We start from the raw sequence: 26,054 nt of genomic DNA, 5'->3' as shown, positions 1-26,054 counted from the left end.
ATTGAGTGAGTTTGGGTGGATGGTCATGACTGTTGGTCTAAGTCATGACCATTACCACAACAAAGATAGAGAACATTGACTCTAGAGGTTTCCCCATGCTCCTTGGCTGTCAGTTTCCCCGATCCCCGCTTCTGGCAACCACTAATTGCTTTCTGTCATTATAGTTTTGCCTTTTTAAGTGTTTGGCTTAACAGACTCATACAGTACATAGTTTTTTGTGTGTTTTTCCTGAACTTAGCACGATGCTTTTGAAGTTCGTCTCTGGGTATCAGTAGTTGGTCCTTTTTATTACTGATCTGTTGTCCTTTCCTCCTTCCCTCCATCCATCCTCTTGGAGAGTCTTGGTGCAGCCACAGACCACTCACCCCTCTCTACCTGTCTCTCAGAACCAGCTCCCAGGGAAGAAATCGAAGCAGAGCCTGCAACCTTTAGTCCTCCAGCATCTGAGCCCCGTCTGGGGGAGGTGACTCTGGAGGAGGCCACCCCACACAGCCTGCATCTCTCCTGGATGGCAACTGAGGGAGAATTTGACTCCTTCAAGGTCCAATACACAGACGAGGATGGGCAACTTCAAGAAGTTAATGTAGAGGGCAACCAGCATGACATCACCATCTCCGACCTGGAATCTGACCACAGATATCTGGTGAGCCTGTACGGTTTCCACGACGGGCAACCTGTTGGTCCTGCCCACATCGAGGCCATGACAGGTGAGCAAAAGAGCTCTGCCCACTTAGCTTCTACCAGGGGGCCATGAGGGCCCAGAGGAGGCCGAGGCCCCATGGCCTCTGTGCCCTTCTCTCAGGCCCTGTTCTCTCCATGTCTGTGTTCAGCCCCAAGAGAGGAGGATGATGAACCTTCAGAATCTCTCTCTACCACCCAAACCCCGTCCACCGCGTTCCCTGAGCCTCCCATCAAGCCCCGCCTCGGGGAGCTGGCGGTGAAGGATGCCACCCCCGACTCCCTGAGCCTCTCCTGGACCATCCCTGAGGGCCAGTTTGACCACTTCCTGATCCAGTTCAAGAACGGGGACGGGCAACCCAAGGCAGTGAGGGTCCCTGGGGATGAGGACGAGGTCACCATCTCGGGCCTGGAGCCAGACTACAAGTACAAGATGAACCTGTACGGCTTCCACGACCGCCAGCGCGTGGGCCCCATCTCTGTCATCGGGGTGACCAGTGAGTGGACAGTGGAAGCCCCAGGATGGGACCTAGTGGGGAGATCACCCCCTCAGGTGATGGGGGAGTCGGGTATGGGAGGCCCCTCTCCTCGAGGCTGAGCCGTGGTGACCTTTGTGTGTCCTCCTGGGCAGAGAAGGGCCTCTGTGAGCCATGCTGCCAGTGGTCCTGGTCCCCACAACTGACCCCAGAGACTCCGGGCATGTCTGTGAGGTGTAGACCAAGCAGGACCACCAGCCTCCTTAGGCTTCTCTGAACTGACCTCAGGGCCTGGAGTTGAAGCCAAGGCTTAGGAGGAGAACTAAGAACGTTTCCTGGGGACCCTGCCTCACCCTCTGTGTGTCCCTCCTTCTCAGCTGCAGAAGAGGAGACCCCCAGCCCCACAGAACCCAGCACAGAGGCCCCGGAGCCCCCCAAGGAGCCCCTCCTGGAGGAGCTAACGGTGACAGGATCCTCCCCGGACTCGCTGAGCCTCTCCTGGACCGTCCCCCAGGGCCATTTTGACTCCTTCACCGTCCAGTACAAGAACGGGGACGGGCAGCCGAAGGTGGTGAGGGTGCCGGGGCATGACAATGAGGTCACCATCTCGGGCCTGGAGCCAGACCACAAGTACAAGATGAACCTGTATGGCTTCCACGACCGCCAGCGCGTGGGCCCTGTCTCTGTCATCGGGGTGACCAGTGAGTGGATGGTGGAAGCCCCAGGAAGGGACCTAGTGGGGAGATCACCCCCTCAGGTGATGGGGGAGTGGGGTGCGGGAGGCCCCTCTCCTCAAGCCTGAGCCATGGTGACCTTTGTGTGTCCTCCTGGGCAGAGAAGGGCCTCCGTGAGCCATGCTGGTGGTGGCCCTGGTCCCCACAGCTGACCCCAGAGACTCCGGGCATGTCAGTGAGGTGTGGACCGAGCAGGACCACCAGCCTCCTTAGGCTTCTCTGAACTGACCTCAGGGTCCCCAGTGGGGACCATGGCTTAGGAGGAGACCCAAGGACATCTCCTGGGGACCCTGACTCACCCTCTGTGTGTCCTTTCTTCATAGCTACAGAGGAAGAGACCCCCAGCCCCACAGAGATGGAGGAGACCCCCAGCCCCACAGAGGTGGAAGAGACCCCCAGCCCCACGGAGCCCAGCACAGAGGCCCCAGAGACCCCTGAGGAGCCCCTCCTGGGGGAGCTGACGGTGACGGGATCCTCCCCAGACTCGCTGAGCCTCTCCTGGACCGTCCCCCAGGGCCACTTCGACTCCTTCACCGTCCAGTACAAGGGCGGGGACGGGCCCCAGGTAGTGCGTGTCAGGGGCGAGGAGACTGAGGTGACCGTTGGGGGCCTGGAGCCCGGACGCAAGTACAAGATGAACCTGTACGGCCTGCACGGGGGGCGACGCGTGGGCCCCGCGTCCACCGTGGGCGTGACCGGTGAGTAAGGGTGGGGCTTGGAGTGAGGTCTCAGGAAAGGTCTCATAGTAGAGCCTCTCGAGTGTCTTCCACTGAAGACCCTAAAACCCCCAAATCTCTAGTTCATTCCTTATCCATTCAGCACTTCAGAAGTGATCTAGGGGCAGGAAGAGGGAGTCCCAGGGAAGTGCTTGCCCTTGAGAGGCTGTTGGGGACTGAGGCCTCCAAGCTTCATGACCTGTCTGTGGCTCTCTGCCTTGCACGGAAACTCTGAAAAGAACTCTTTTGGGGTGTTGGGACAAATGCCATGAAATAGTAAATCTCGACAAGTATTTATTATATAAAATTTCAGACATATACCCAAAGGGAAAGAATAACATAATGAATTCCTATGTGTCAATCACCCTGCTTCAACCAAAAAGTACCTCTTGGTCAGTCTAGCTCATCCAGACCCCATCACACTTCCCACCCTCCTCAACTAGAAAATCATCTTTCTTCTTTTTTTTTTTAATGTATTTTATTTTTGGCAGTGGTGGGTCTTCACTGCTACACACAGGTTTTGTCTAGTTGTGGCGAGCAAGGGCTACTCTTTGTTGTGGTACAGGGGCTTCTTGTTGCAGCGGCTTCTCTTGTTGCAGAGCTCAGGCTGTAGGTGCCGTGGGGTTCAGTAGTTATGACTGGAAGGCTCTAGAGTGCAGGGGCAGTAATTGTGGCGCAAGAAGTTCATTGCTCTGCGCCATGTGGGATCTTCCCGGAGCAGGGATTGAACCCATGTCCCCTGTGTGGGCAGGCAGATTCTTAACCACTAGGAAGTCCTAGAATGTTTTCTTTATTAACAGCTTCATTGAGGTATACTTTACACACCATAGAATTCACCTGTTTTAAGCACATAGCATATCAATTTTAGTGTATTTACAGAGTTGTACAACCATCATCACTGCTGCTACTGCTAAGTCACTTCAGTCGTGTCCAACTCTGTGCAGCCCCATGGATTGCAGCCTGCCAGGCTCCTCCGCCCATGGGATTTTCCAGGCAAGAGTACTGGAGTGGGGTGCCATTGCCTTCTCTGACCATGATCACTATCTATTAATAATTTTGGAACTTTTCCACCACATTGAGATGAAATCTGGTGTCCAGACCCATTTTCACGCCCATTTCCGATCCCCACAAATCTACTTTCTGCCTCTGTAGATTTGCCTTTTCCGGACACATCATATAACTGGAATCACACAATACCTGCTCTTTCATGTCTGACTTCTTTTACCACATTTTAGCACGTTTTTGTGGTTGATCTGTGTTGTAGCATGTAGCAGTACTTCATTCCTTTATAGTCAAGTAATACTCCATTATATGGATACACTGCTGTAATATTTTAAAACGTATTCTATACACTCTTTACTTCATCATTACATATTTAAGTGTACTGCTCTTTTCAAAAAGACCACTTAAAAGTAACCATGACACAGTGATTGCGCCTTTAAAAACCAGATATTCAGGTATTACTAGTTTCCTGATTCCCTGGTGGCTCAGATGGTAAAGAATCCACCTGCAGTGCAGAAGATCTAGGTTCGATCCCTGGGTTAGGAAGACCCCCTGGAGGAGGGCATGGCAACCTACTCCAGTATTGTTGCCTGGAGAATCCACACGGACAGAGGAGCCTGGCAGGCTGCATCACAGTCCATGGGGTCCCAAAGAGTTGAACATGACTGAGCACTCACCTTCCTGATGGTGTCCTAATTATTCTTTTGCAATTTTTTTGCTGGAATCAGATCCAGTTAAGAAAGATAGGCTGCAATTGGGAGAACTGGGATTTTTAATAGGGTGGGCAGGAAAAGCCCTAGAGAGAAGTTGACGTTTGAATGAAGACGTAAAGGAGGTGTGAACATGAGTCATGCAGACATCTGGGGAAAGAACATTCAGGCATCGAGGCAAGAGGCCACTTGGCACATTGGATGGACCATAAGGAGGCCACAAAGAGATTGTGATGGCCATAGGTACAGCTGGATCTGAAGTCAGGCCCACAGAGCTGGCCCACTTTCTGGCCTGAACCCAGGAGAGCAGGGCCTCAGCAGGAACGATTCTGTTTGCCTCTCTCTCCAGCCCCAGAAGAGGAGCCCCCTGCTAGCCCTCCTTTGAAGCCACAGCTAGGGGAGCTGACTGTGACAGACGCCACCCCCGACTCCCTGAGCCTCTCCTGGACCATCCCCGAGGGCCAGTTCGACCACTTCTTAGTCCAATACAAGAATGGGGACGGGCAGCCCAAGGCGGTGAGGGTGCCCGGGGATGAGGACGGGGTCACCATCTCGGGCCTGGAGCCAGACCACAAGTACAAGATGAATCTGTACGGCTTCCACGATCGCCAGCGCGTGGGCCCCGTCTCCACTGTCGGCTTAACTGGTGAGTGTGCAGTAGGACACTGGCCCTGAGCTGGGCTCAGTTTCCCTTTAACTGCCAGTACTCATGTTTTTCTCCTGCTGCTCTTGAGCCTGAGCCTCCCAAGCTCCTGGGAGTGGTTCTGTGCCTGTCTTCACTCCAAGCCTAGTGTCACTTTAGCTGTCTCACCCTTTACACTTTTTGAGTCCTTGAAGAGGGAAGATACCAAGGAAATAATAGACTCAGGCAGACCTGAGGCTGGCCTATTCTCGGCCCTTCAGAGCTGTGTGACTTCGAGAGAGTCACTCAGCCTCTCTGTGCCTCCCTTTCGGCATCCTTGCAGAAAGAATACCCTACCTGTCTGGCAGCGTGGGCGTGGCTTGGCTCACCCACAGTGTTTGGTAACTACGGCTCCTCCTCTTGAGGAAGAAAATTAGTTACTAAAAACCCTTGGGTGAATTCTCATAATTATTATTGATTTCACTGGGTAAAATTGTATTTGATACTGATACACATGGATTCTATGTCAACACGGAACCCTGCTATCATGGATACTGTTACTTCAGTGGTTAACACTAGTCATGCTGGCTTAGTGGCTAAGTTGTGTCCGACTCTTGTGATCCCATGGGCTGGAGCCCACCAGGCTCCTCTGTCCATGGGATTCTCCAGGTGAGAATACTGGAGTGGGTTGCCATTTCCTTCTCCAGAGGAAGATTCCTGACCTAGGAATCGAACCCAGCTCTCCTGCATTGCAGGCAGATTCTTTACTGACTGAACTATGAGGGAAGCCCTCATATTAGTCATATGTGCAACTAAACAAGATATTTTCTCTTCATTAATTACGCCTTATCTTGGCAGTTGGTTGCTTTTGTTAAGTTCCTTTATAGCTATTACCTGCGACGTGCTTAAAACCTGGTTCCCAAACACAATGGAGATCTGAAACACGATGATTTCATAATTCAGCTATTAAACCAGAATAAAACTCTATGCAGAACAGGAAAGACAAAAGAAATCTGTGGGCGTGATGGGTCGTCCCTGCCATAAACTGGCAAGAGAATTAATACGAGGCCCCCAAGCAACCCAAATGCAAAGATGATCTGATTTCCTGTGGTCTCATCTCTGCTGTCAACTGTGGAATCTAAATTAGATTCTCAAGTGCTCAGAAAAGCCTTCTAAACCGGAAGAGGTATTAAAGGAAAATACTTAGGAACCTGAGCACAGGCACCTCCTGACGCGACGTGTCTGCTAGACGTGGTGCTGTTACAAAGCATGAGTCCTGGCCCACTAACTGAATTCGCTCAGCAGCTCCTGCAGGTTCCATGCTGCACATGCTGAGGTCAGCGGCATCCCGCCGTACCATTTTGACATCTCCGCAGTGTGTGCCCTGCCCTTGGAAGCTGAACATGTAAACTAGGGAAATGACGTCTTAACCCTGGGGCACTGGCGTCCCAGCTTCAGGGCCCTGGTGTGTCGAAGAAATCCCAGAATCCATCCTGTTAGGAGGGAGCTCAGGAAGCATGTCACTATTCTCTTTGTCTCCTGATCCAGCCTCAGAAAAAGACCAAGAAATGACCCCAGCCCCAACAGACCTGCCCACTGTAGCTCCTGAGCCTCCGATCAAGCCCCGCCTGGGGGAGGTGACTGTGACGGACGCCACCCCCGACTCCCTGAGCCTCTCCTGGACCGTCCCCGAGGGCCAATTCGACCACTTCCTGATCCAGTACAAGAATGGGGACGGGCAGCCCAAGGCGGTGAGGGTGCCCGGGGACGAGGACGGGGTCACCATCTCGGGCCTGGAGCCAGACTACAAGTACAAGATGAACCTGTACGGCTTCCACGACCGCCAGCGTGTGGGCCCCATCTCTGTCATCGGGGTGACCAGTGAGTGGACGGTGGAAGCCCCAGGATGGGACCTAGTGGGGAGATCACCCCCTCAGGTGATGGGGGAGTGGGGTGCGGGAGGCCACCCTCCTTGAGGCTGAGCCGTGGTGACCTTTGTGTGTCCTCCTGGGCAGAGAAGGGCTTCTGTGAGCCATGCTGGTGGCGGTCCTGGTCCCCACAGCTGACCCCAGAGACTCCGGGCATGTCTGTGAGGTGTGGACCAAGCAGGACCACCCAGCCCCAAGGACCAGCTCCTCTGAACTGACTTCAGGGCCCGGAGTCAAAGCCAAGGCTTAGGAGGAGACTAAGGACGTCTCCTGGGGACCCTGCCTCACCCTCTGTGTGTCCCTCCTTCTCAGCTGCAGAGGAAGAGACCCCCAGCCCCACAGAGGTGGAGGAGACCCCCAGCCCCACAGAACCCAGCACAGAGGCCCCGGAGCCCCCCGAGGAGCCCCTCCTGGGGGAGCTGACGGTGACAGGATCCTCCCCGGACTCGCTGAGCCTCTCCTGGACCATCCCCCAGGGCCACTTCGACTCCTTCACCGTCCAGTACAAGGGCAGGGACGGGCCCCAGGTGGTGCGTGTCGGGGGCGAGGAGACTGAGGTGACCGTTGGGGGCCTGGAGCCCGGACGCAAGTACAAGATGAACCTGTATGGCCTGCACGGGGGGCGGCGCATGGGCCCCGCGTCCACCGTGGGCATGACCGGTGAGTGAGGGCAGGGCTCAGGGGTCTCCGGGGTGGAAAAACCTTTTCCTCATGGTGACCTGGTTGACTGTTCTGTTATTTCACCAGACCTTGAACCCTTTTTATGCTATTCCTCCACGGCCCTGGGCCATGACCCGTGTGTAGCGGTCTGGCCATTATCAATCCACAGCCTCATTGTCCACAGTAGCATGACCTCTTCTGATGGTCAGTCACTGGCTGCCTTGAAGGGTGAAATGTGTCAGGCTCAGACCAAGCTTGACTTCACTAGAATTTTCTTTCCATCTTAATCACAAATCACAGCACTCTTTGTTACAGGGGGAAAGAAAAGAATGAAAGAAACAACCCAACATCTAACCACACTGAGATGATTAAGTAATTAGACAACAATCTGTAAAATGACCAATTATGGCATCATTGAAACGTTTAAACATAAGACAATTACTTTATACTTTACAATGAAATAAGAGTTTACAATGTTTGTAAGGAGGCTAATCAAAACCACTTGAAAATAACTTGCATAGTAAGACAACTGGAAGGAAACATCCCGCGGGATGCACGACTTGTGGGACACAATAGAATATTTTTCCCATTTTGCTTTTATTTTTCCCATTGTGCTTTTCCCCCCATTTTGTTCTGTTCTGTGTCATTTACATCTTCTTAAGTGACAAGCAGTTTTTCTTTCATAATCAGGAAAATTTTTTTTCAATACATCGTCTCCTCTTTTGTATTCCTTCCATCTTTTCCGCTCATCATTCTTGCAATTTATTTCATTGATGATTATGAAAAAGTTACAATTTCTAGTCTTTAAAAAATGAAGAAAAAAAAATCCCCAAGGGGAATTAAATTCCCCACTTGTAGTCAGGGTGGCTTTTCTAAGTCACTGTCAGCTGGAGTCTTATGCCTGGTGACACTATGTCACCAGGGTTCCTCTGCACGTGGGAGAACCCAGCTCCCGAGAGTCCATCTTTTGTGGGGTGAGTCAACTGTCTCTGTGAGGTTCACTCTCCCCTCCTGAAGACACTTCAGACAGAGGGCCCCCTATCATGCAAAGCACAAGCATATGCAAAAAGCACAGAGGGACCCATGTCCCTACTCCACATCCACCACCGGACTACTAATTTTTATAATCCAGAGTTTCTTTTTAAGTCTGTATTTTTCTCTGAAAAGCATAGAGCAACATGATGGAAAGTTTGGAAAGTAGGGGATACAATCTCTCATCGGACCACTTTCTGACCCAAGAACCACCATTCATAACAATGTGTGTAATACTCTGTGGTTTCCATGCCTGCATGTTTTCAGGTTGCAGAGTGGTCATGTAATTCTTGGCTCTTAACTTCTTTTGTACCTAAGTTATACTTAGAGCTTTTATCCTGCGGCTACACAACCATCATTAATCATCATTTTAATGGTCATTTGATGCTTCATGGTGAAAGTGCCATAACAAAATTAATCTTCTTCTGTGGTTCCTTTGGAGTCCTGACACATCTTGCTGTCATGAATAATCCCAAACTCCCGTGATACAACTTTTCCTGCTTTTTAATAATTTTCTTAGGATAGCTGCCCAGAAATGAGATTATTGGTTCAAAGGAAATGAGCAGTATTTTGGCTCCCGATATGCATGTCCGAATTGCCTTCTGAAGGTTCATGGTGCCTGCCAGCCAGTATGTCATGGGGTCGGGCGTGTCTCGGTCTCCCCTGCGTGGAGTCACCGAATGCTGCACCCAGAGGCTGCGTGAGCCTCCAGGTCTGCAGCTTGAGGAGTGTTTCACTGGATGTTTCGCTGGTTGTCTCTGTTGATATCAGCAGACGTCAAAGCAAGTCGCCATCTAAGCCTCTGCCCCCAATCTCTTTTCTCAGACCCTCGGGAGGTTGTGGAAGAGACCCCCAGCCCCACGGAGCCCAGCACAGAGGCCCCAGAGCCCCCCGAGGAGCCCCTCCTGGGGGAGCTGACGGTGACGGGATCCTCCCCAGACTCGCTGAGCCTCTCCTGGACCGTCCCCCAGGGCCACTTCGACTCCTTCACTGTCCAGTTCAAGGGCAGGGACGGGCCTCAGGTGGTGCGTGTTGGGGGTGAGCAGACTGAGGTGACCGTTGGGGGCTTGGAGCCCGGACGCAAGTACAAGATGAACCTGTACGGCCTGCACGGGGGGCAGCGCATGGGCCCCATGTCCACCGTGGGCGTGACCGGTGAGTGAGGGTAGGGAGTGAGGTGGGGAGTGTGGGGTGCAGGATGGGGAGGACGGGTCCTGGAAGAGTTTCCCTTTATTCCCATCTTAATGAAAATATAAATATTCTCAGCAGCGTGTCTTTTCCAGAACATCAGATGGTCGAGGCTTCTTGTTAAAAGGCAGATTCAGATTTGGCAGGTTTGGGCTGGGGCTGGACACACTGGATTTCTAAAGTCCTTCCCGATGCTGATGCTATTGGTCCAGGGACCACACTCTGCTAAAGCTCCTCACAAAGCAATTGGACACTTCCTTAGATTCTATCAGACAGAATCGTGCTTGCATGCCTGAGTCCTCACAGGAGCTCAGGCAAGCTCGGCCTCTATGTAGTTGACTGGAGGCTGTGGCGGAAGGCAGGAGTGTGCTCAGAATTTAGTGTCTTGACTGAAACGCCCCCTAGCTGCACAGTTTGGGTGTAAACAGACTTGTGACACCAGTGGTTCAAGAAAGATGTGGGTGGCCCGAGATAAGCACTGAGGGAGTTCACTGAGGTAAACCTTGAACATGGCAGAGAAACCAGTTCTTATCCTACGGGGCTCACAGACAGGCTGTGGACCAGCAAAGGGGAACGTGTAGGTGACGGGAAGCCCCACGGCCAGGCCAAAACTGGGCAGTGAGGCCAACACCAGCCTGCCTGCCCACGGGTGTCCACGGGTTCCCACCGGACAGCTGAGACTTGACAACCAGCAGGCTTTATCTTGGTGACACTTACAGACAGGATGGAGGGTCTCAGTACTAAGAACATCATGGCACAAGAGAGGATTTTGTACAAAATTCTTGGAGTGGGAGAGAGAGTCTTGAGATGGGGGTAGAGAGGTTGGGGCTGCTCAGGAAGCCAGGAATTTCTCTCCCAGAATAGAGAGGACTGCTTCACAGTTTTCTGCCAAGACTGAGACCCTCGGATGTGCTTTTAAAGACTCATTCTGGCTCCCTGTGAAGAACAGGTGGAGGCGGGAGGCAGAGAGAGACATAGGGAGGTGGTAACCCAGGTGACAGGTAAGGGCATCCCAGACAGGGTGGCGGGGCTGCAGGTGTGGGGAGTGAGAAGATGCAGGAGGGACTCCAGAGAGACAATCGGACAGAGAGAGAACTCCAGAGAGACAATCTGAGTCTTGTGGCAGCTGGTGCGTGCTAAGTCGCTGCAGTCGCGTCTGAGCCCGCCAGGCTCCTCTGTCCCTGGGACTCTCCATGCAGGAATACTGGAGTGGGTTGCCATGCCTCCTCCAGGGGGTCTTCCTGACCCAGGAGTTGAACCCGCATCTCTTAGTCTCCTGCATTGGCAGGCGGGTTCTTTACCGCTAGCACCACCTGGGAAGACAGCAGATGGCAACAGGAACAGATCCAAGAAGACTCCAGGTTTCTGATTAGAGAAGGGGGATGGGGCTTCTGAGCTGCTTGAGGGCCACGACATGAGCCAAAAGGAGTTAAGATGCTGTGAGACCACAGTGGAGGGAGGCCCAGAGCACAGTGGCCATGTGGGCCTGCGTGTGAGGAAGGGTGCTGGTAGGTATGGGTGAGAGCAGGGCAGATGAGGCTACGGTGCCAGGAAGGCCGACATTAAAGGGACCAGAAAGAAAGAGACAAGAGAAAGTGGAGTTAGAGCTCCTGTGGATAGACATGTCCTGTACCTTATTATTTTATTTTTGCAATACACCCCTTTATATGCTGAACTGAGGACTGAGGAGACTCACCTGTCCTGTATGTCTCTGTGCAGCTCCGGACTATGATGCCGTGACCACCCAAACCCCCTCCACCGCGGTCCCCGAACCTCCCACCAAGCCCCGCCTGGGGGAGGTGACCGTGACGGATGCCACCCCTGACTCCCTGAGCCTCTCCTGGACCGTCCCCGAGGGCCAGTTCGACCACTTCCTGATCCAGTACAAGAACGGGGATGGGCAGCCCAAGGCAGTGAGGGTGCCCGGGGACGAGGACGGGGTCACCATCTCGGGCCTGGAGCCAGACCACAAGTACAAGATGAACCTGTACGGCTTCCACGACCGCCAGCGTGTGGGCCCCGTCTCTGTCATCGGGGTGACCAGTGAGTGGATGGTGGAAGCCCCAGGATGGGACCTAGTGGGAGGATCACCTTCTCAGGTGAAGGGGGAGTGGAACGTGGGAGGCCCCTCTCCTCGAGGCTGAGCCATGGTGCTCTTTGTACCTCCCCTGGGCTCCCTGAGGTCAGTGTGTCCTCCTGGGCAGAGAAGGGCCTCTGTGAGCCATGCTGGTGGTGGTCCTGGTCCCCACAGCTGACCCCAGAGACTCCAGGCATGTCTGTGAGGTGTGGACCAAGCAGGACCACCAGCCTCCTTAGGCTTCTCTGAACTGACCTCAGGGTCCCCAGTGGGGACCATGGCTTAGGAGGAGACCCAAGGACATCTCCTGGGGACCCTGACTCACCCTCTGTGTGTCCCTTCTTCTCAGCTACAGAGGAAGAGACCCCCAGCCCCACAGAGATGGAGGAGACCCCCAGCCCCACAGAGATGGAGGAGACCCCCAGCCCCACAGAGGTGGAAGAGACCCCCAGCTCCACAGAGATGGAAGAGACCCCCAGCCCCACAGAACCCAGCACAGAGGCCCCCGAGCCCCCCGAGGAGCCCCTCCTGGGGGAGCTGACGGTGACGGGATCCTCCCCGGACTCGCTGAGCCTCTCCTGGACCATCCCCCAGGGTCACTTCGACTCCTTCACCGTCCAGTACAAGGGCAGGGACGGGCCCCAGGTGGTGCGTGTCGGGGGCGAGGAGACTGAGGTGACCGTTGGGGGCCTGGAGCCCGGACGCAAGTACAAGATGAACCTGTACGGCCTGCACGGGGGGCGGCGCGTGGGCCCCGCGTCCACCGTGGGCGTGACCGGTGAGTAGGAGAGCGAGCCCCGAGCCCTAGGTTTCCCTCTGCTGCCCTCGTGTTTCCCTCTTTGGGACATCAGCACTTCTCGCAAATGGGGCCTGTTCTCTTTCCTCACGTGGCGCTGAGGATCCCACCCCATCCTCGAATTGCGTGAGGATTGATGGACGGTGTGCTCGGGGTCAGCTCGGCAGGTAGCCTCTGCCCCACACGTTTCAGCTTCCTTCCTTCCTTCATGATCTGGACCCTCAGACCTGCTCAGGTGTTCACGTGTGGCTTAGCCTCCCCGACCAAGCATTCTAGCGGCTTGGCGCACAGATGGAGAACCAGGTTCTCTAGGTTGACTCCTGCCCTGAAGGTACTCATTTTGCACATGTTTCTTAACCTCTCTGCACCACGGATGCCCACACAACGAGGGTGCCGAGGATAAAAACACCTACTTTAGCGGCTGTGCGAGGATTAAATGCACTATTTGCGAACTACCTACAGCAGTGCCTGGGACACACGAAGCAGTTAAGATTTGCTGCAAACGGTCATTTCACAGCCAGGGAGCAGCGCCCCCTCTCTGGCCCAGGGTCCTGTCGTTGACCACTGCCTTCTCTGCTCTGTTCCAGCCTCCCTGACTACAGAGCGCCCCCTGGCACCCCGCCTAGGGGAGCTGGCGGTGGCAGCCGTGACCTCGGACACAGCGCGTCTCTCATGGACGGTGGAGCAGGGGCCCTTTGACGCCTTCCTGGTCCAGTACAAGGATGTGCAGGGGCAGCCCCAGGCAGTACCCGTGGCTGGAGACCTCCGAGAGGTCACAGTTTCGAGTCTGGCCCCCGGCCGCAAGTACAAGTTCCTCCTGTTCGGACTCCGGGATGAGAAACGACACGGCCCAGTCTCTGCAGATGCAAAGACTCGTGAGTGAGGGCTGGAAGCCGCCTTTGCCCTGTAGCCACCTGACCAGCCTCCACTCCCTTGTGGAATTTCACATTTCCATGCTCCACACCCCAGACCCATTTATTTACCGGGTTCAGTGAAATCCGAGTCCCGAGTACCCAGTTACCCTCTCATTCCCATCCTACTCCTCCTGTATCCCCATCCTACTCCTCCTGTATCCCCAGGGACACTTGTTTTCTTCCCTGGCTCTTTTTAATCCCAACTCCTCTGCCTCCCCTCTTCCTGACCTGTGACCTTGTCACCCCCTCCCAGCACCCAGAGCCAGCACCTACACCCTAGCACCCTAAGGAGGCTGCCTGTTTCATTTCTGTCACATTCCATGCACCTCTCTCTTGTCCAGTCCCAGACACGAAACCTGCTCCCCACCTGGGGGAGCTGACAGTGACGGATGTGACCCCGGACTCCGTGGGCCTCTCCTGGACAGTCCCTGAGGGTGAATTCGACTCCTTCGTGGTCCAGTACAAGGACAGGGACGGGCAGCCCCGCGTGGTGCCTGTGGCCGCCGACCAGCGCAAGGTCACCATCCCCGGCCTGGAGCCCAGTAGGAAATACAAGTTCCTGCTCTATGGGCTGGTAGGCAGGAAACGACTGGGCCCCATCTCCGCTGAAGGCAGCACAGGTGAGCCCCCCCGCCCGCAGCCTTTTCCAGAGTTGTCTTTCATCTGGGCCCCCAGAGCTGGCCCCGGGGATTTCGACATGGCAATCATAACACCAAAAGCAAATATTTATTGAGTCCCTACTGAATGTCAGGCACTGTTCTAAGCATTTATTTCCTTCAATCTCTTATTGGCAATATAATAAAAAGAACTCAGACTTTGGAGCCAAGCAGACCTGTGTTCAGTTTCTGATTGCCAGCTATGTGGGCTTGGACAGGCCACTTCTTTCCCTTGTGCCTCAGTTTCCAGACCTGCATAACGGTTATGAATAATATCTAATGGGGCTCAGTAAATGTTCACATCCTCCTCCCTCCATTCCAGTTCTATGGCAAGAGGTGGAAAATATGGGAGGGTTTGGCTGCAGAAAGACCATGGAAAAATCTAGTGTCTTGTGACCATGACTCAGCCCCTTGAGGAAGGGGTGGAGGTGGGTCACTGACCCTTACCCCACCTCTAGGACCATGAGTCAGCCTGGCCAGACAAGAATGGGGCACATGGCCAGTTAGGGCCTGGGGGTCTCAGACTCCGTAATTATCTTCCCCAAACCCTCACTGTGGAGACTGGATACAGGCTTCTCCAACCCTCATCAGTCAGCACCCATGCCCACCTAGAGAAGTCCCTTTTGTGCTCCACTCTGCCCTTTGTCCTCTTGGCTCTGCCCCTGGCTTCTCCCCCTGCCCCACCCGGCCACCCTGCTCTAGTGGAGTTAGTGCCGACTGGAAGCAGGTGGCAAGGAGAGCCCAGGCTGATGGCAAGGCAGGGGGAGGTCATGGCCAGCGATGGGAGCCCAGGAGCTTGGCTGACTGCCCGGGCCAGCTCTGACTGTTTGGGGGCGTCTCCCTGACAACCTAGACATCCTCTGGGCGCCTTTCTCAGCTCTGGCCACATTCCCGGCTCTGGGGGCCAGGGGTCAGGGGAAACTGAGTTCCTTCCTGTAACCCCAGCCTGCCCTCTCTCATGAGGTGATCTTTTCTGCATTTACTGTGCCCTCATCACAGAGGGGAGGCAGTGGGGGCCAGAAGTTTGGGCAGTGGCCCCCAGAGGAGGAAACTGGGCTCCTTTGGAAGGGCAGGGCTGGGACAGACTGTCTCCCCAGGTTGCGGGAGGACCCTCCCTCCTCCCAGAAGTTGCCAGGGCTGAGATAAAGGCACCTCTTATTTAAGGGTTTCTCCCCCTCCCCCATTCTCCCCACAGCCCCCCTGGAGAAGGAACGACAGCCCCCACCCCGCCTGGGGGAGCTGACAGTGATGGATGAGACCCCAAACTCCCTGCGCCTCTCATGGACGGTGGCCCGGGGCCCCTTTGACTCCTTCGTGGTCCAGTACAGGGGCACAGATGGGCAGCCCCGGATGGTGCCTGTGGCCGCAGACCAGAGGGAGTTCACCGTAGAGGGCCTGGAGCCCGGCAGGAAATACAAGTTTTTGCTCTACGGGCTCCTCCTCGGAGGACAGCGCCTGGGCCCCGCCTCTGTCCTGGGAACGACAGGTGAGCAGGAGGCCATGCTGCTTGGTCCCTGCAAACTGGCCTGAGTGCGTGTCCCCAGGCCTCTGTGCTGCAGGTCAGGCAGGAGTGGTCAAGGTGGAGGCGCAAGGGGCTCAGGAGGAAGAGCCTTGGAACAGTGATCGAGGGATCCGTCAAAAGCAGAACCAAGACAAGCAGAAAGACAAAGCCCTGGCAAGGGTCCCTAACCTCCCGCCTCCCCTTCCCATCCACCACCCCCAGCCCCACAGCTGCTCCCTATCACCCTACTGGGTCATCTCTTACCTCCCGGCAGCGGCAAACCCCCTCCAGTGGATGAGTCAGGAGCATTTTCTCAAGTGGAAAATTACTGGAAAACAAGGCAGGCAAGGAGCATAGAGAGCAATAGGAGTGACTGCACTGATGCAGTTCCCCTTCCAGGCTTCCTAATATCATGCCCGCATCAGCCTGGCTAGTGGGAGTCGCTTTCCAAGCTCTCCTGCCAGTTCCATCCTCAGGCCTTCTCAGCAGGGAGATCCGTGTGCCCTGAGCTCAGGGAGGGACTGAGTGAGTCCTGCCTCAGGCCGCCCTGGGGGTTGGGGAGGGAGCAGAGCCCCTAGATGCAGACATCTAGAGTGGGGCACGCTGAGACCTCGGGGCAGAGAAGGAGAAAACAAGCGAAGGATTCAGGCAGCACAGAGAGGCCATGGGGCAACTGGGCTGGCGCTCAGAGTGGCCCGGGTGGGTGGGTGAGGTCTGCTGCACCCCCTGAGACCAGGGTCTCAGCAGGGGTGCAGCAGATTCAAGAGAAGGAAGATGCTAGGAGAGCCTGCGTCCCTGTCTTCTCTCCACTTGGCTGCTGTGGCCAGGATGGAAAGGTGCCCCCCCTCAGCCTCAGCCCTGACCCTCTCTGTCTCTGGAAGGTGAGATGGAGTGGGAGGGCCCCTCTGCACCCCCCGCCCTGCACTCAGCTTCTCCCTGGGCTTCTCCCACACAGCCCCAGAAGAGGACACACCAGCGCCCTGGCGTGCAGCCACGGAAGCCCCCAAGCCCCCTGAAGGGCCCCGCCTAGGGGTGCTGGCAGTGAGGGATGTGTCCCCGGACTCCCTGCGCCTCTCCTGGAGCGTGGTCCAGGGCCCCTTTGACTCCTTCGTGGTCCAGTATCAGGACACAGATGGGCAGCCCCAGGCCTTGCTCGTGGGGGGCGACCAGAACAAGGTCCTCGTGTCAGGCCTGGAGCCCAGCACCTCCTACGAGTTCTTCCTCTATGGCCTCCACGAAGGGAAGCGCTTGGGGCCCGTCTCAGCTGAGGGCACCACAGGTACTGCCCGGAGAGGGACTGGCCTCCTGGCCTTGGCTGCCTCTAGTCTGGGACTGGGAAGGCAAAAGGGGGTGCCCAGAAGTGGTGCCCACGGGGAAAGAACATGAGGAGGGCGCCATGGAGGGAGGAAGAGGTGCTCCAGCAGGCCTTGGCCCTACACACGTGTTGTCATTATGGGTCTGACCTGTCATTATGGGTGGCAGCCCCTCGTTAGCCCCATTTTACAGAAAGGAAATGAGGGCCAGGAAGGGACCTGCCACAGGGCACCTAGCTGGTATACTTCTGTCTCCAAACCCTTCTCTCCCACCCACTCTGCAGGGCCAGTTCCTGCGGGTCAGACGCCCGGAGAGCCCGGGCCCAGGCTGTCTCACCTGTCGGTGACTGATGTGACCACGAGTTCACTGCGGCTCAACTGGGAGGCCCCACCTGAGGCCTTTGACTCCTTCCTGCTCCGCTTTGGAGTCCCATCTCCAAGCACCCTGGAACCGCAACTACGTCCCCTGCTGCAGCGGGAGCTGACGGTGCCAGGGACACGGCGCTCGGCTATGCTGCGGGACCTGCATCCAGGGACCCTGTACACCCTTACATTGTACGGGCTGCGCGGGCCCCACAAGGCCGACAGCATCCAGGGCACAGCCCGGACCCTCAGCCCAGGTGAGGCTCCATCCTGGGCACATAGGCGCCCTGCCCCAAAGTGGAGGTCTTGTACTTTGCAGGGTGGAACCTAGTGCCACAGCCAGAGCGGGAGTCGGTGAGTGGTGGAGGGCTTAGAGTCTGCACAGCAGCTTCCATTACTAGGTCCAGAGAAAAGGGGGGTGGTGATGAGCATGTCTGGAGGCTGTGGGGCCCCAGGAGAAGGAGCCTCCCCACCCCATGCCCTCGTCATCATTCCTTTGCACATCCCTCCCATCAGTTCTGGAGAGCCCCCGCGACCTCCAATTCAGCGAAATCAGGGAGACCTCAGCCAGGGTCAGCTGGACACCCCCAACATCCAGGGTGGACGGCTTCAAAGTTTCCTACCAACTGGCAGATGGAGGTAATACCCTTCAGCCTGTGTCCTTGCCCTTTTCCCCCTGCACCCGGCCCACCCCGTCATTCCTCCTTGCCTCCCTGGCCGACCCCACCTCCCAGCCCACTGTGTGTTTCCAGGGGAGCCACAGAGTGTGCAGGTGGATGGCCGGACCCAGAAACTCGAGGGGCTGATCCCAGGAGCTCAATATGAGGTGACTGTGGTCTCTGTCCGTGGCTTTGAGGAAAGTGAGCCTCTCACGGGCTTCCTGACCACAGGTGAGCAGGACTGGGACCCTGGGCAGGAAGTAGGGGGAGAAAATGAGGGCACTGGTGGGAGTTGAATGGGGAAGGGGAGGAGAATGGGGGTGTTGGAGGCTCCAATGGCAGACAAGAGGTGCAGCGGAGTTTGGGAAGGTGACAGGTGGGGAGAGCAGCCAGGACCAGCTCTAAGCGCCGCCCCCCCACCCCCCTGCGCTCTTCTCGCAGTTCCTGATGGCCCCACCCAGCTGCGGGCACTGAACCTGACTGATGAATCTGCCCTGCTGCACTGGAAGCCCCCCCAGACCCCGGTGGATACCTATGACGTCAAGGTCACAGCCCTAGGGGGTGAGTGAGGCTGGTTGAGGCCTCTGGGGGGATACTTGTTCAGAGAGGGGGAGCAGAGGGCAGGCTGGGCTCCAGCAGGGCAGCGCTGATACCGGCCCCCTCCCAGCCCCTTCCCTCCAGGCCTCAGCCCCTGGGAGTGCCGTGGACTACCCCCTGCAGGGTCTGGTGACCCACACCAACTACACAGCAACCTTGCGTGGCCTTCGGGGCCCCAACTTCACCTCCCCAGCCAGCATCACCTTCACCACAGGTGTGGTCCGTGAAGTGCATGGGACGGGGCGGTGGCGGGGGGCGGGCGGGGAGGAGCAAGAGAGCCAGGAAGGGCCTCATCTCCATCTTCTCTTCCTCCCGCTCTCAGGGTTGGAGGCACCCCAGGACTTGGAGGCCAAGGAAGTGACCCCCCGCACAGCCCTGCTCACTTGGACAGCGCCCGAAGTCTCCCCAACTGGTTACCTGCTCAGCTTCAACACCCCAGGGGGACAGACCCAGGTGCCCCAAGCCCTGCTTCTCAGGCTAGCTCCTTCCCTGGGTTCCGGTCCAGAGGCTTCTGGGGGTGGGTGCCACCTCCCTCTCCCCTGACCACCCCTTGTCTGTTCCACAGGAGATCGTGCTCCCAGGAGGGGTCACCTCTCACCAGCTCCGCGGCCTCTTTCCCTCCACCCCCTACAGCACCTGGCTCCGGGCCATGTGGGGTGACAGCTTCACTCCCCCCGTGACCACTTCCTTCACCACTGGTACTTGGGCCCTGGGACCTGAGTCTGGGGGATGCTTGGGTAGTGGGGGTCTAGGATCTGGATAAAGAACTGGCCCCTCACTGCTCTCCCCAGGTGGACTGCGGATCCCCTTCCCCCGGGACTGTGGGGAGGAGATGCAGAACGGGGTCAGCACATCAAGGACCAGCACCATCTTCCTCAATGGCAACCGCGAGCAACCTCTGAACGTGTTTTGCGACATGGAGACCGATGGGGGTGGCTGGCTGGTGCGTGGCGGTCAGAAGCCCATGGGGTCTGTATCAGGAGGGGTTGCCAGGCCCGGGAGGCACAGGCTGATGGCACCGCCACCTGCTTCCCAGGTATTCCAGCGCCGCATGGATGGAAAAACGGACTTCTGGAGGGACTGGGAGGACTACGCCCATGGTTTTGGGAACATCTCTGGGGAGTTCTGGCTGGGTGAGTGTCTCACAGGGACTGGGGGGCCAGGGAAGGGATTGGGGCCCTGTGGACTCACACGGCCCCACGAGCACAAACTCCCCACCCACAGGCAATGAGGCCCTGCATAGCCTGACCAGAGCCGGCGACTACTCCTTGCGCGTGGACCTGCGGGCTGGGGACGAGGCTGTGTTTGCCCAGTACGACTCCTTCCAAGTGGACTCGGCCGAGGAGTACTACCGCCTCCACCTGGAAGGCTACCATGGCACCGCAGGTGAGGGCTCAGGCTGGGGGGCGGGCAGGGGGAGCCAGGAGAGGAGAGGAGAGGACCTCACTGCTCCCTCCACGCCCTGCCAGGGGACTCCATGAGCTACCACAGCGGCAGCGTCTTCTCTGCCCGGGACCGAGACCCCAACAACTTGCTCATCTCCTGTGCCGTCTCTTACCGAGGGGCCTGGTGGTACAGGAACTGCCACTATGCCAACCTCAACGGGCTTTATGGGAGCACAGTGGACCACCAGGTGAGAGGTCTGGGGGGCCGCACCAAGCTGGGGGTGCTTGGGGCTCCGCCTGCCTGGGTGTCTGTGACACACAGTGTGATAGGTTATTGAATGGCTCAGCGCTTCAGGGCTCTCGCATGTGAAATGGAACAATAATGCCAATCTCACCGAGTTATCTTGAGGAGGAGATGATTTATTGGATGTAAAGGGACGGCTCACGATTCTGCTTCAGTCCTTTGCAGTTGAGGGTTTAAAAGGAAAAGGGGAGACAGGGAGAATGGCTGATTGATTTCTGGAACCATCTCCCCAGAGGGGAGGGCAGGCGGGAGCTGAACGGCTGACACTGACTCTCTCCCAACAACCCCCTTCCCAGGGAGTGAGCTGGTACTACTGGAAGGGCTTCGATTTCTCAGTGCCCTTCACGGAAATGAAGCTGAGACCAAGAAACTACCGGCCCCCGGGCAGGGGAGGCTGAGCCGCCGCTCACCCCTCCAGCGCCCCACCATGACTGCCGAGCACTGAGGGGTTGCGCCTAGAGAAGAGCCAGGGGCCACCTTGACCATCCAGCCACCAGCGGAAGCCTTCTCCACCCGCGATCTCACAGCACCATGTTTACAGGGGGGAGGGCAAGGGTTTGCACGGGAGCAATAAAAGGAGACACCGAGGCACGTGACTGGTCGAGTCCTCCCCCGCCCCCCCCCCACTCCTCCCCCATCACTGGGCACTGGCGCTCTCACAGGCCCCGGCCTCCACCCCCCGGGGCTGCAGCCGCACCTGGAAAGGCTGGACCTTGAGGTTGACGCCGCAGTAGGGATCTGGCTGCAGCGACGGCAGGGCGCCCCCGGGCGGCGGCAGCAGGGTGAAGGCCTGCAGCAGTCGCAGGAGCACCACGAAGAGCTCCAGGCGCGCCAGCGACTCGCCCAGGCACACGCGCGCCCCGCAGCCAAACGCCAGCGCGCTGGTGTTCGCGCCCGGCTCCAGGAAGCGGTCTGAGATCGGAAGGACCGATCAGGGTCTCAGGGACCGCCGGCCTCCGGACCCCGCTGCACCACCACCCCCCGACCGCGGGCACCCGCCCCACCACGCACCCGGCCGGAACTCGTGCGGCTGCTCCCAAACGGTCTCATCCAGGTGGGCACCTTGGAGGTTGGGGATAACGACCATGCCCTCAGGGATGTCGTAGCCGAAGATGCTGAGGGTTAGGGTTAAGTTAGAGGCCCGCCGAGGCCCCGCTGGGGCCTTGGCTGTTCATCCCTAGGCCTCCGGAGTCACCTGCTAGGCCGAATGGTGCGGTGAGGCAAGGCCAGGGGCACGACCGGCCGCAGGCGCAGCACCTCCGCGATGGTGGCGTTGAGCAGAGGAAGCCGAGCACGGTCCTTGTAAGTGACTCGGGAGCACGAGGCTCCGGGGCCCAGCTCGCGATCCAACTCCTCCTGAAGGCGGCGCTGAATCTGGGAAATGGAGCCCCAATCCTGGCACTGGCCAGCCCCCAGCTGCCAACCTCCACCATGTGTGTCTCTATGTGTGTGTGTGTGAGTCGCTCAGTCATGTCCCACTGTTTGCAAACCCATGGACTGTAACCCTCCAGACTCCTCTGTCCATGGAATTCTCCAGGCAAGAGTACTAGAATGGGTTGCCATTCCCTTCTTCAGGGCATCTTCCCGAGCCAGGGGTCGAACCTAGGTCTCCTGCATTGCAGGAGATTATTTACGATCTAAGCCACTAAAGAAGCCCAAACTTCCACCATTCCCTGGAGGAACTCACAAGAGACTTTGTGCCAAGTATGAGAACCCATGCCAACCCCATTGACACACCCAGTCCTATCCCCCACAATACAGCCTGCATTGCCATCAGTGAGCTAGGTTCCCAGCACCCTGGCCAGACTGCCAGGAAGGATCCCTTGGCCTCCTCCAGGGCATACCTCGGGGTGGTGAAGTAGGAAGGCCACCGCCCAGGAGAGGGTGCTGGCCGTGGTTTCAGTGCCCCCGATGAAAAGGTCCACCACAGACATGTGCACGTGTCCTTCCAGGAGCTGTCCCGGGCCCTCTTCTACTCTTTGCCTCCCTACCCCCTGGAGCATGTAGTCCGTCATATCCCTCCACTGGCCGGCCATCATGCTCTCCTGGGGAGGGGAGGAGGAGCCGGCCTGAGTGCCTGGCTTGGGGAGAGTGTTTAGAGGATGCCTTGGGTCCAGGACTGCAGGGATGGCCCAGAAGCTGCCTGGCTCTGGGCAGTAGCGTCACTGCTGCCGGCCGAGGAGGAGCCCAGTCCCCGCACGGTTCTCACCTTGTGGCGCCTCAGCTGCTTCTCCACCATGTGGTCCCTGTTCTCTATGGCCTTCTTCAGCCTCCAGAGCCCAGGGTTGGGGAAGAGCTGGGGCAGAGAGTGAGAAGGCATAGCTGCTGGCAAGGAAGCCTGTTCCCCATCCCCACCCTTTCTCCCAAAACCAGGCGTGTCGGGGCTGTGCCTCCTCACCCTGAGAAAAGGAACCATGTCCAAAATCTGGATGGACCAGTGGTCCCAGGTCTTCATCAAGTCCTGAACACAGTCGTGAAAGGCATGTACTAAGGTGTCCTCCTGCCCCAAAAGGAGGAAATCCTTTCAGTGCAGAACCAGGAGAGGATCAGGGAGGGGTTGCAGGGGACAGGGGGGTGGGTGCGGGGGGGGCAGGCATATGGGAGGGCAAGAGAGCTTTGACCTTGTCTCCAAAAGTGAGGAAACAGATGATGCTGCAAGTGAGGAGAGAGAATTCCTTCTGGATGGTCACGGGGGCACCGGCCTGGACTCTCATGCGCTGAAGAGAAAGAGCATGAACTAAATAGGGACCTGGGACATCCCTGGTGGTCGAGAGGCTAAATTCTCTGCTCCTAATGCAAGGGGCCCTGGTTCGATCCTTGGTGAGGGGACTAGATGCCACATGCTTCGGGTAATATAAGTAAAAAAAAAAAAAAAATTGAGGGCCTTCCAGGAGGGGTGAAGCTGACCTGGGCTGACTGTGGGAGTCCAGGCTCACCTCACAAAACTCCTGGGTCAGCTGCTCCACCCAGGGTTCCATGGAGCTGCGGGTGCCCAGCAGCAAGGCTGAGCGGGTGAGTTTCTTGTGGGCCTTCCAGAGCAGAGAGTAGTCCCCCAGAGAGATGTCCTGGCAGCGCTGAGACACCAGCTTGTCTGTGAGTAGGGGTTGGGGGTGGGAGGGTCGACTTGACCAAGGAAGCCACGGGCCTGACCTCCCCTGCCTCCAAAAGCCCTGCTTCTCCCCTCAAGCAACCTCTTACAGGATGGTATCTGGGGTCTGCCGGCAAAGTCCACCCACTTCCTGATCATAGCCTCCTCGATGGTCCTCTTGGAGTTTAGCACCACCACCTCTGGCGGGGGGGAGTGGTAGGAAAAGCAGGAAGTCAGCAGGAGAGCACACCCCCAACCCTCCTCACTGCTGTGGGCCAGGAAGGAAGCAGACCCTCACCTTGCAGCCCAAGGCGAAGCCTGTAGACAGGCCCGAGTTTCTGAGTCAGGCTCAGCAGATGGATGGGGAGGTTGGGCTGCAGCAGGTGCAGGAAGCCGGGGACCAAAGGTGGGAGGTGGAGGTTTCTGAGCTTCCACCGGCCCCACAGCAGGTGAGCGCCGGCTAGCAGGGTGAGCAGCAGCAGCAGCAGCCCTGCGAGGACCATGGCTGGAGACCCAGGCAGAGGCCCCGGCCCCGCCACTTATAGCTCTCAACACCTCCAGCCACCTGGCTACTCGGGCTGTTCTGAAGCCTCCCTCCACTCCTTCCCTCGGGTCCTTGCCCACTGTCCCGCCCACAGAACAGTACATTCCTGGAATGGCATCCATCCTCTTGGCCTTGGAAGATCCAACATCAAAGAGCAGGCCTTTTCCCATTCATCCATCAAGAAGAAAGGAAAGGAAATACAACCCTGACCTTCTTCAACAGCCAGAATCAGCTTTCTGTCAACCGTTCAGGAAAACGTGTCCATGAGCCCTCTCCTACTCCCACCCCACCCCCACCGCCACCTTGAACCAGCTTCCTGCCACCGGGTTTGTCTCAGAGAGAAGAATGACAACCCACGCCTAATATGCCTCCCAGATGGCCTTTGAAGCACAAAATGAGACGAGAATGATGTGGTTTTTTTCTTTTAACTTACAACAGGGGAACCACATGTCCTGATTGGCTTGTGTTATCCCAGTTTACGCCTATAGTCCAAGTGTCATCAGTAATGGTGCTTCTTTTTATTCTCAAAACTTGAACAAGAAAAATTAAATGTTTCCCCAGTTTGGAGCTCTTACCCTGTACCTGACGCTCTTTGGTTGCAAGGAAAAGAGACCCACTTGAGCTAGTTTGAGCCAAAAGTAAGAATTGTTCCACGAATACAGGGATATCTCACAGAATCCAAGAGCAGGCAAGTAGAAGGGACCTACTTGGCCTCGCTGAGTCAGGGACTATGAACTAAAGAGCCCTAGAGACACGGCTGCTTCCTCACTCTTCGTTCCTGCTGTCTCACTTGTCTGCTATTCCTGGCTGCACTGCGCCTGTATTGCCACGCCTGGCTTTCTCTAGCTGCGGCGAGCAGAGGGCACTCTCTAGCTGTGATACTCGGGCTTCTCTTGTTGTGAGGCGCAGGCTCTAGGCATGTGGGCTTCAGTAGTTGAGGCTCGTGGGCTCTAGAACTCGGGTCAGTCGTTGGGGCCCATGGGCCTGGCTGGTTCACAGGATGTGTGATCTTCCCAGACCAGGGATCCAACCCGTTGTTTTTCATTGGCAGGTGGATTCTTAACCACTGGACCACCAGGGAAGCCCCTCCCTCCTCTTGGTCTACAGTCCCCTCCTCCCACTCTGCAGTCAGGCTGCTTGTGCTCCCAGGTGCAGGCAGCACAGAACTGCTGTCGGGGTTAGACTCCACAGAATACGGGTCTAGCCCCAGGACAAGAGGGCTTTCATGGCATGATCAAACATGCCCCCCCGTCGATTCCAACGTCCTCAGGAAGCAACTTGAGAGCCACAGCTGGGATCAGAGGCCCAGCCCTCTTCAGGGAGCTGTTGCTATGAGGGGTGGGGTCCCAGTGGACTAAGTAGGGCCACCAGTGGCCACTGTTGCAGGTGAGGGGCAGTTGAAGGACTTGCAGGAGAGGTCATGCTGAAGAGGGCTGGCAGGACTCGGTGGGGCTGGGGCACCTAGGAGGTGGGGTGAGGGCTTAGAGCTGACCTGAGTCCACACATCCCCCAATATCCCATCCTTTCTCTGCCAGCTGACCTCAGAGCTTTCATCAGAGCAAGACTCTGCCACCAGAGAGCCTGGGTCGAGATCCCAGCTGTGGTGCCAACTAGCCTAAAGAGTTCACTCCTGGGGGTCCTGATGGGAGAGGCTCAGCTCAGCCTGGACCCAGGCCCAGGACTGGGAGGAAGAAAACTTGGGATTTTCTGGTATTGGGCAGCAACAGCTGCCTTCCTCATAGTTGACCTCAGGCCCTAGATCATGTCTTGCCACAACTATAGCTGAATGTTTGATTCTCATACGTGGCTTTATGCCACCACCATGCTGACCAGATTTCAGGGGAGATCTGATGGGCAGTGACCAGTCCATGTGGACAATAGCACTATGAAGCCTCTGAAACACTGAGGAGGTACGCTTTTGTAAAAAAATTATTAACTTATTTGGATATACATGGTCTTAGTTGCAGCTTTGGGAATCTTAGATCTGCAGTTGCAACATGCGGGATTTTTTCTTTTTTCTTTTTTTAGTTGAGGCTTTTTCCCTGACCAGGGGGATCAACCTGGATCCCTTGCATATGGTAGTGCAGAGTTCATCCAGCCACTGGGCCCAC

The 26,054-nt window shown here is 56.8% G+C and overlaps 2 protein-coding genes across 10 annotated transcripts in view; one reads left to right on the top strand and one right to left on the bottom strand.

The window, feature by feature from the left end:
- TNXB (tenascin XB) overlaps positions 1-20,900 on the top strand; it is a 61,565-nt gene extending 40,665 nt beyond the window's left edge. For 3 of the 9 annotated variants that reach the window (XM_018038908.1, XM_018038907.1, XM_018038915.1), the window contains 26 exons: positions 387-707; positions 831-1,175; positions 1,532-1,855; positions 2,212-2,586; positions 4,666-4,962; positions 6,487-6,819; positions 7,179-7,526; positions 9,384-9,713; positions 11,466-11,789; positions 12,173-12,601; positions 13,207-13,494; positions 13,875-14,153; positions 15,385-15,675; positions 16,646-16,969; positions 17,288-17,623; positions 17,883-18,005; positions 18,119-18,256; positions 18,467-18,586; positions 18,693-18,836; positions 18,945-19,075; positions 19,188-19,320; positions 19,414-19,565; positions 19,659-19,755; positions 19,847-20,008; positions 20,092-20,255; positions 20,608-20,900. In XM_018038908.1, the coding sequence (XP_017894397.1) occupies positions 387-707; positions 831-1,175; positions 1,532-1,855; positions 2,212-2,586; positions 4,666-4,962; positions 6,487-6,819; positions 7,179-7,526; positions 9,384-9,713; positions 11,466-11,789; positions 12,173-12,601; positions 13,207-13,494; positions 13,875-14,153; positions 15,385-15,675; positions 16,646-16,969; positions 17,288-17,623; positions 17,883-18,005; positions 18,119-18,256; positions 18,467-18,586; positions 18,693-18,836; positions 18,945-19,075; positions 19,188-19,320; positions 19,414-19,565; positions 19,659-19,755; positions 19,847-20,008; positions 20,092-20,255; positions 20,608-20,709 (6,410 nt within the window). In that variant the 3' untranslated portion in view covers positions 20,710-20,900. The remainder of the gene's footprint in view (positions 1-386; positions 708-830; positions 1,176-1,531; positions 1,856-2,211; positions 2,587-4,665; positions 4,963-6,486; positions 6,820-7,178; positions 7,527-9,383; positions 9,714-11,465; positions 11,790-12,172; positions 12,602-13,206; positions 13,495-13,874; positions 14,154-15,384; positions 15,676-16,645; positions 16,970-17,287; positions 17,624-17,882; positions 18,006-18,118; positions 18,257-18,466; positions 18,587-18,692; positions 18,837-18,944; positions 19,076-19,187; positions 19,321-19,413; positions 19,566-19,658; positions 19,756-19,846; positions 20,009-20,091; positions 20,256-20,607) is intronic. The other 6 variants (XM_018038909.1, XM_018038910.1, XM_018038914.1 and 3 more) reach the window with 6 other exon arrangements.
- LOC102174710 (steroid 21-hydroxylase) lies at positions 20,414-24,213 on the bottom strand. The gene is made up of 10 exons (XM_018038920.1): positions 23,698-24,213; positions 23,510-23,599; positions 23,248-23,402; positions 22,933-23,028; positions 22,710-22,811; positions 22,521-22,607; positions 22,156-22,356; positions 21,507-21,685; positions 21,323-21,426; positions 20,414-21,223 (listed from the first exon to the last, which is right to left on the bottom strand). The coding sequence occupies exons 1-10, from the start codon at positions 23,900-23,902 to the stop codon at positions 20,949-20,951; spliced, it is 1,494 nt and encodes a 497-aa protein (XP_017894409.1). The 5' UTR covers positions 23,903-24,213; the 3' UTR covers positions 20,414-20,948.

The sequence above is a fragment of the Capra hircus genome, chromosome 23, assembly GCF_001704415.2.
Source record: "Capra hircus breed San Clemente chromosome 23, ASM170441v1, whole genome shotgun sequence".
NCBI classification, from domain to species: domain Eukaryota; kingdom Metazoa; phylum Chordata; class Mammalia; order Artiodactyla; family Bovidae; genus Capra; species Capra hircus.
The sequence above is the reverse complement of the archived record's forward strand: the minus strand, read 5'-3'. Positions and strand labels throughout refer to the sequence as shown.

Bases quoted from the DNA above. Each gene is read 5' to 3' on its own strand.
- LOC102174710 (XM_018038920.1), bottom strand. From the start codon at position 23,902: ATGGTCCTCGCAGGGCTGCTGCTGCTGCTGCTCACCCTGCTAGCCGGC. The intron at 22,812-22,932 runs GTCAAAGCTCTC...CTTTTGGGGCAG, and splicing joins TCCTCACTTTTGGAGACAAG to GAGGACACCTTAGTACATGC. The intron at 21,224-21,322 runs GTGCGTGGTGGG...TTCCGATCTCAG, and splicing joins GCCGCACGAGTTCCGGCCGG to ACCGCTTCCTGGAGCCGGGC.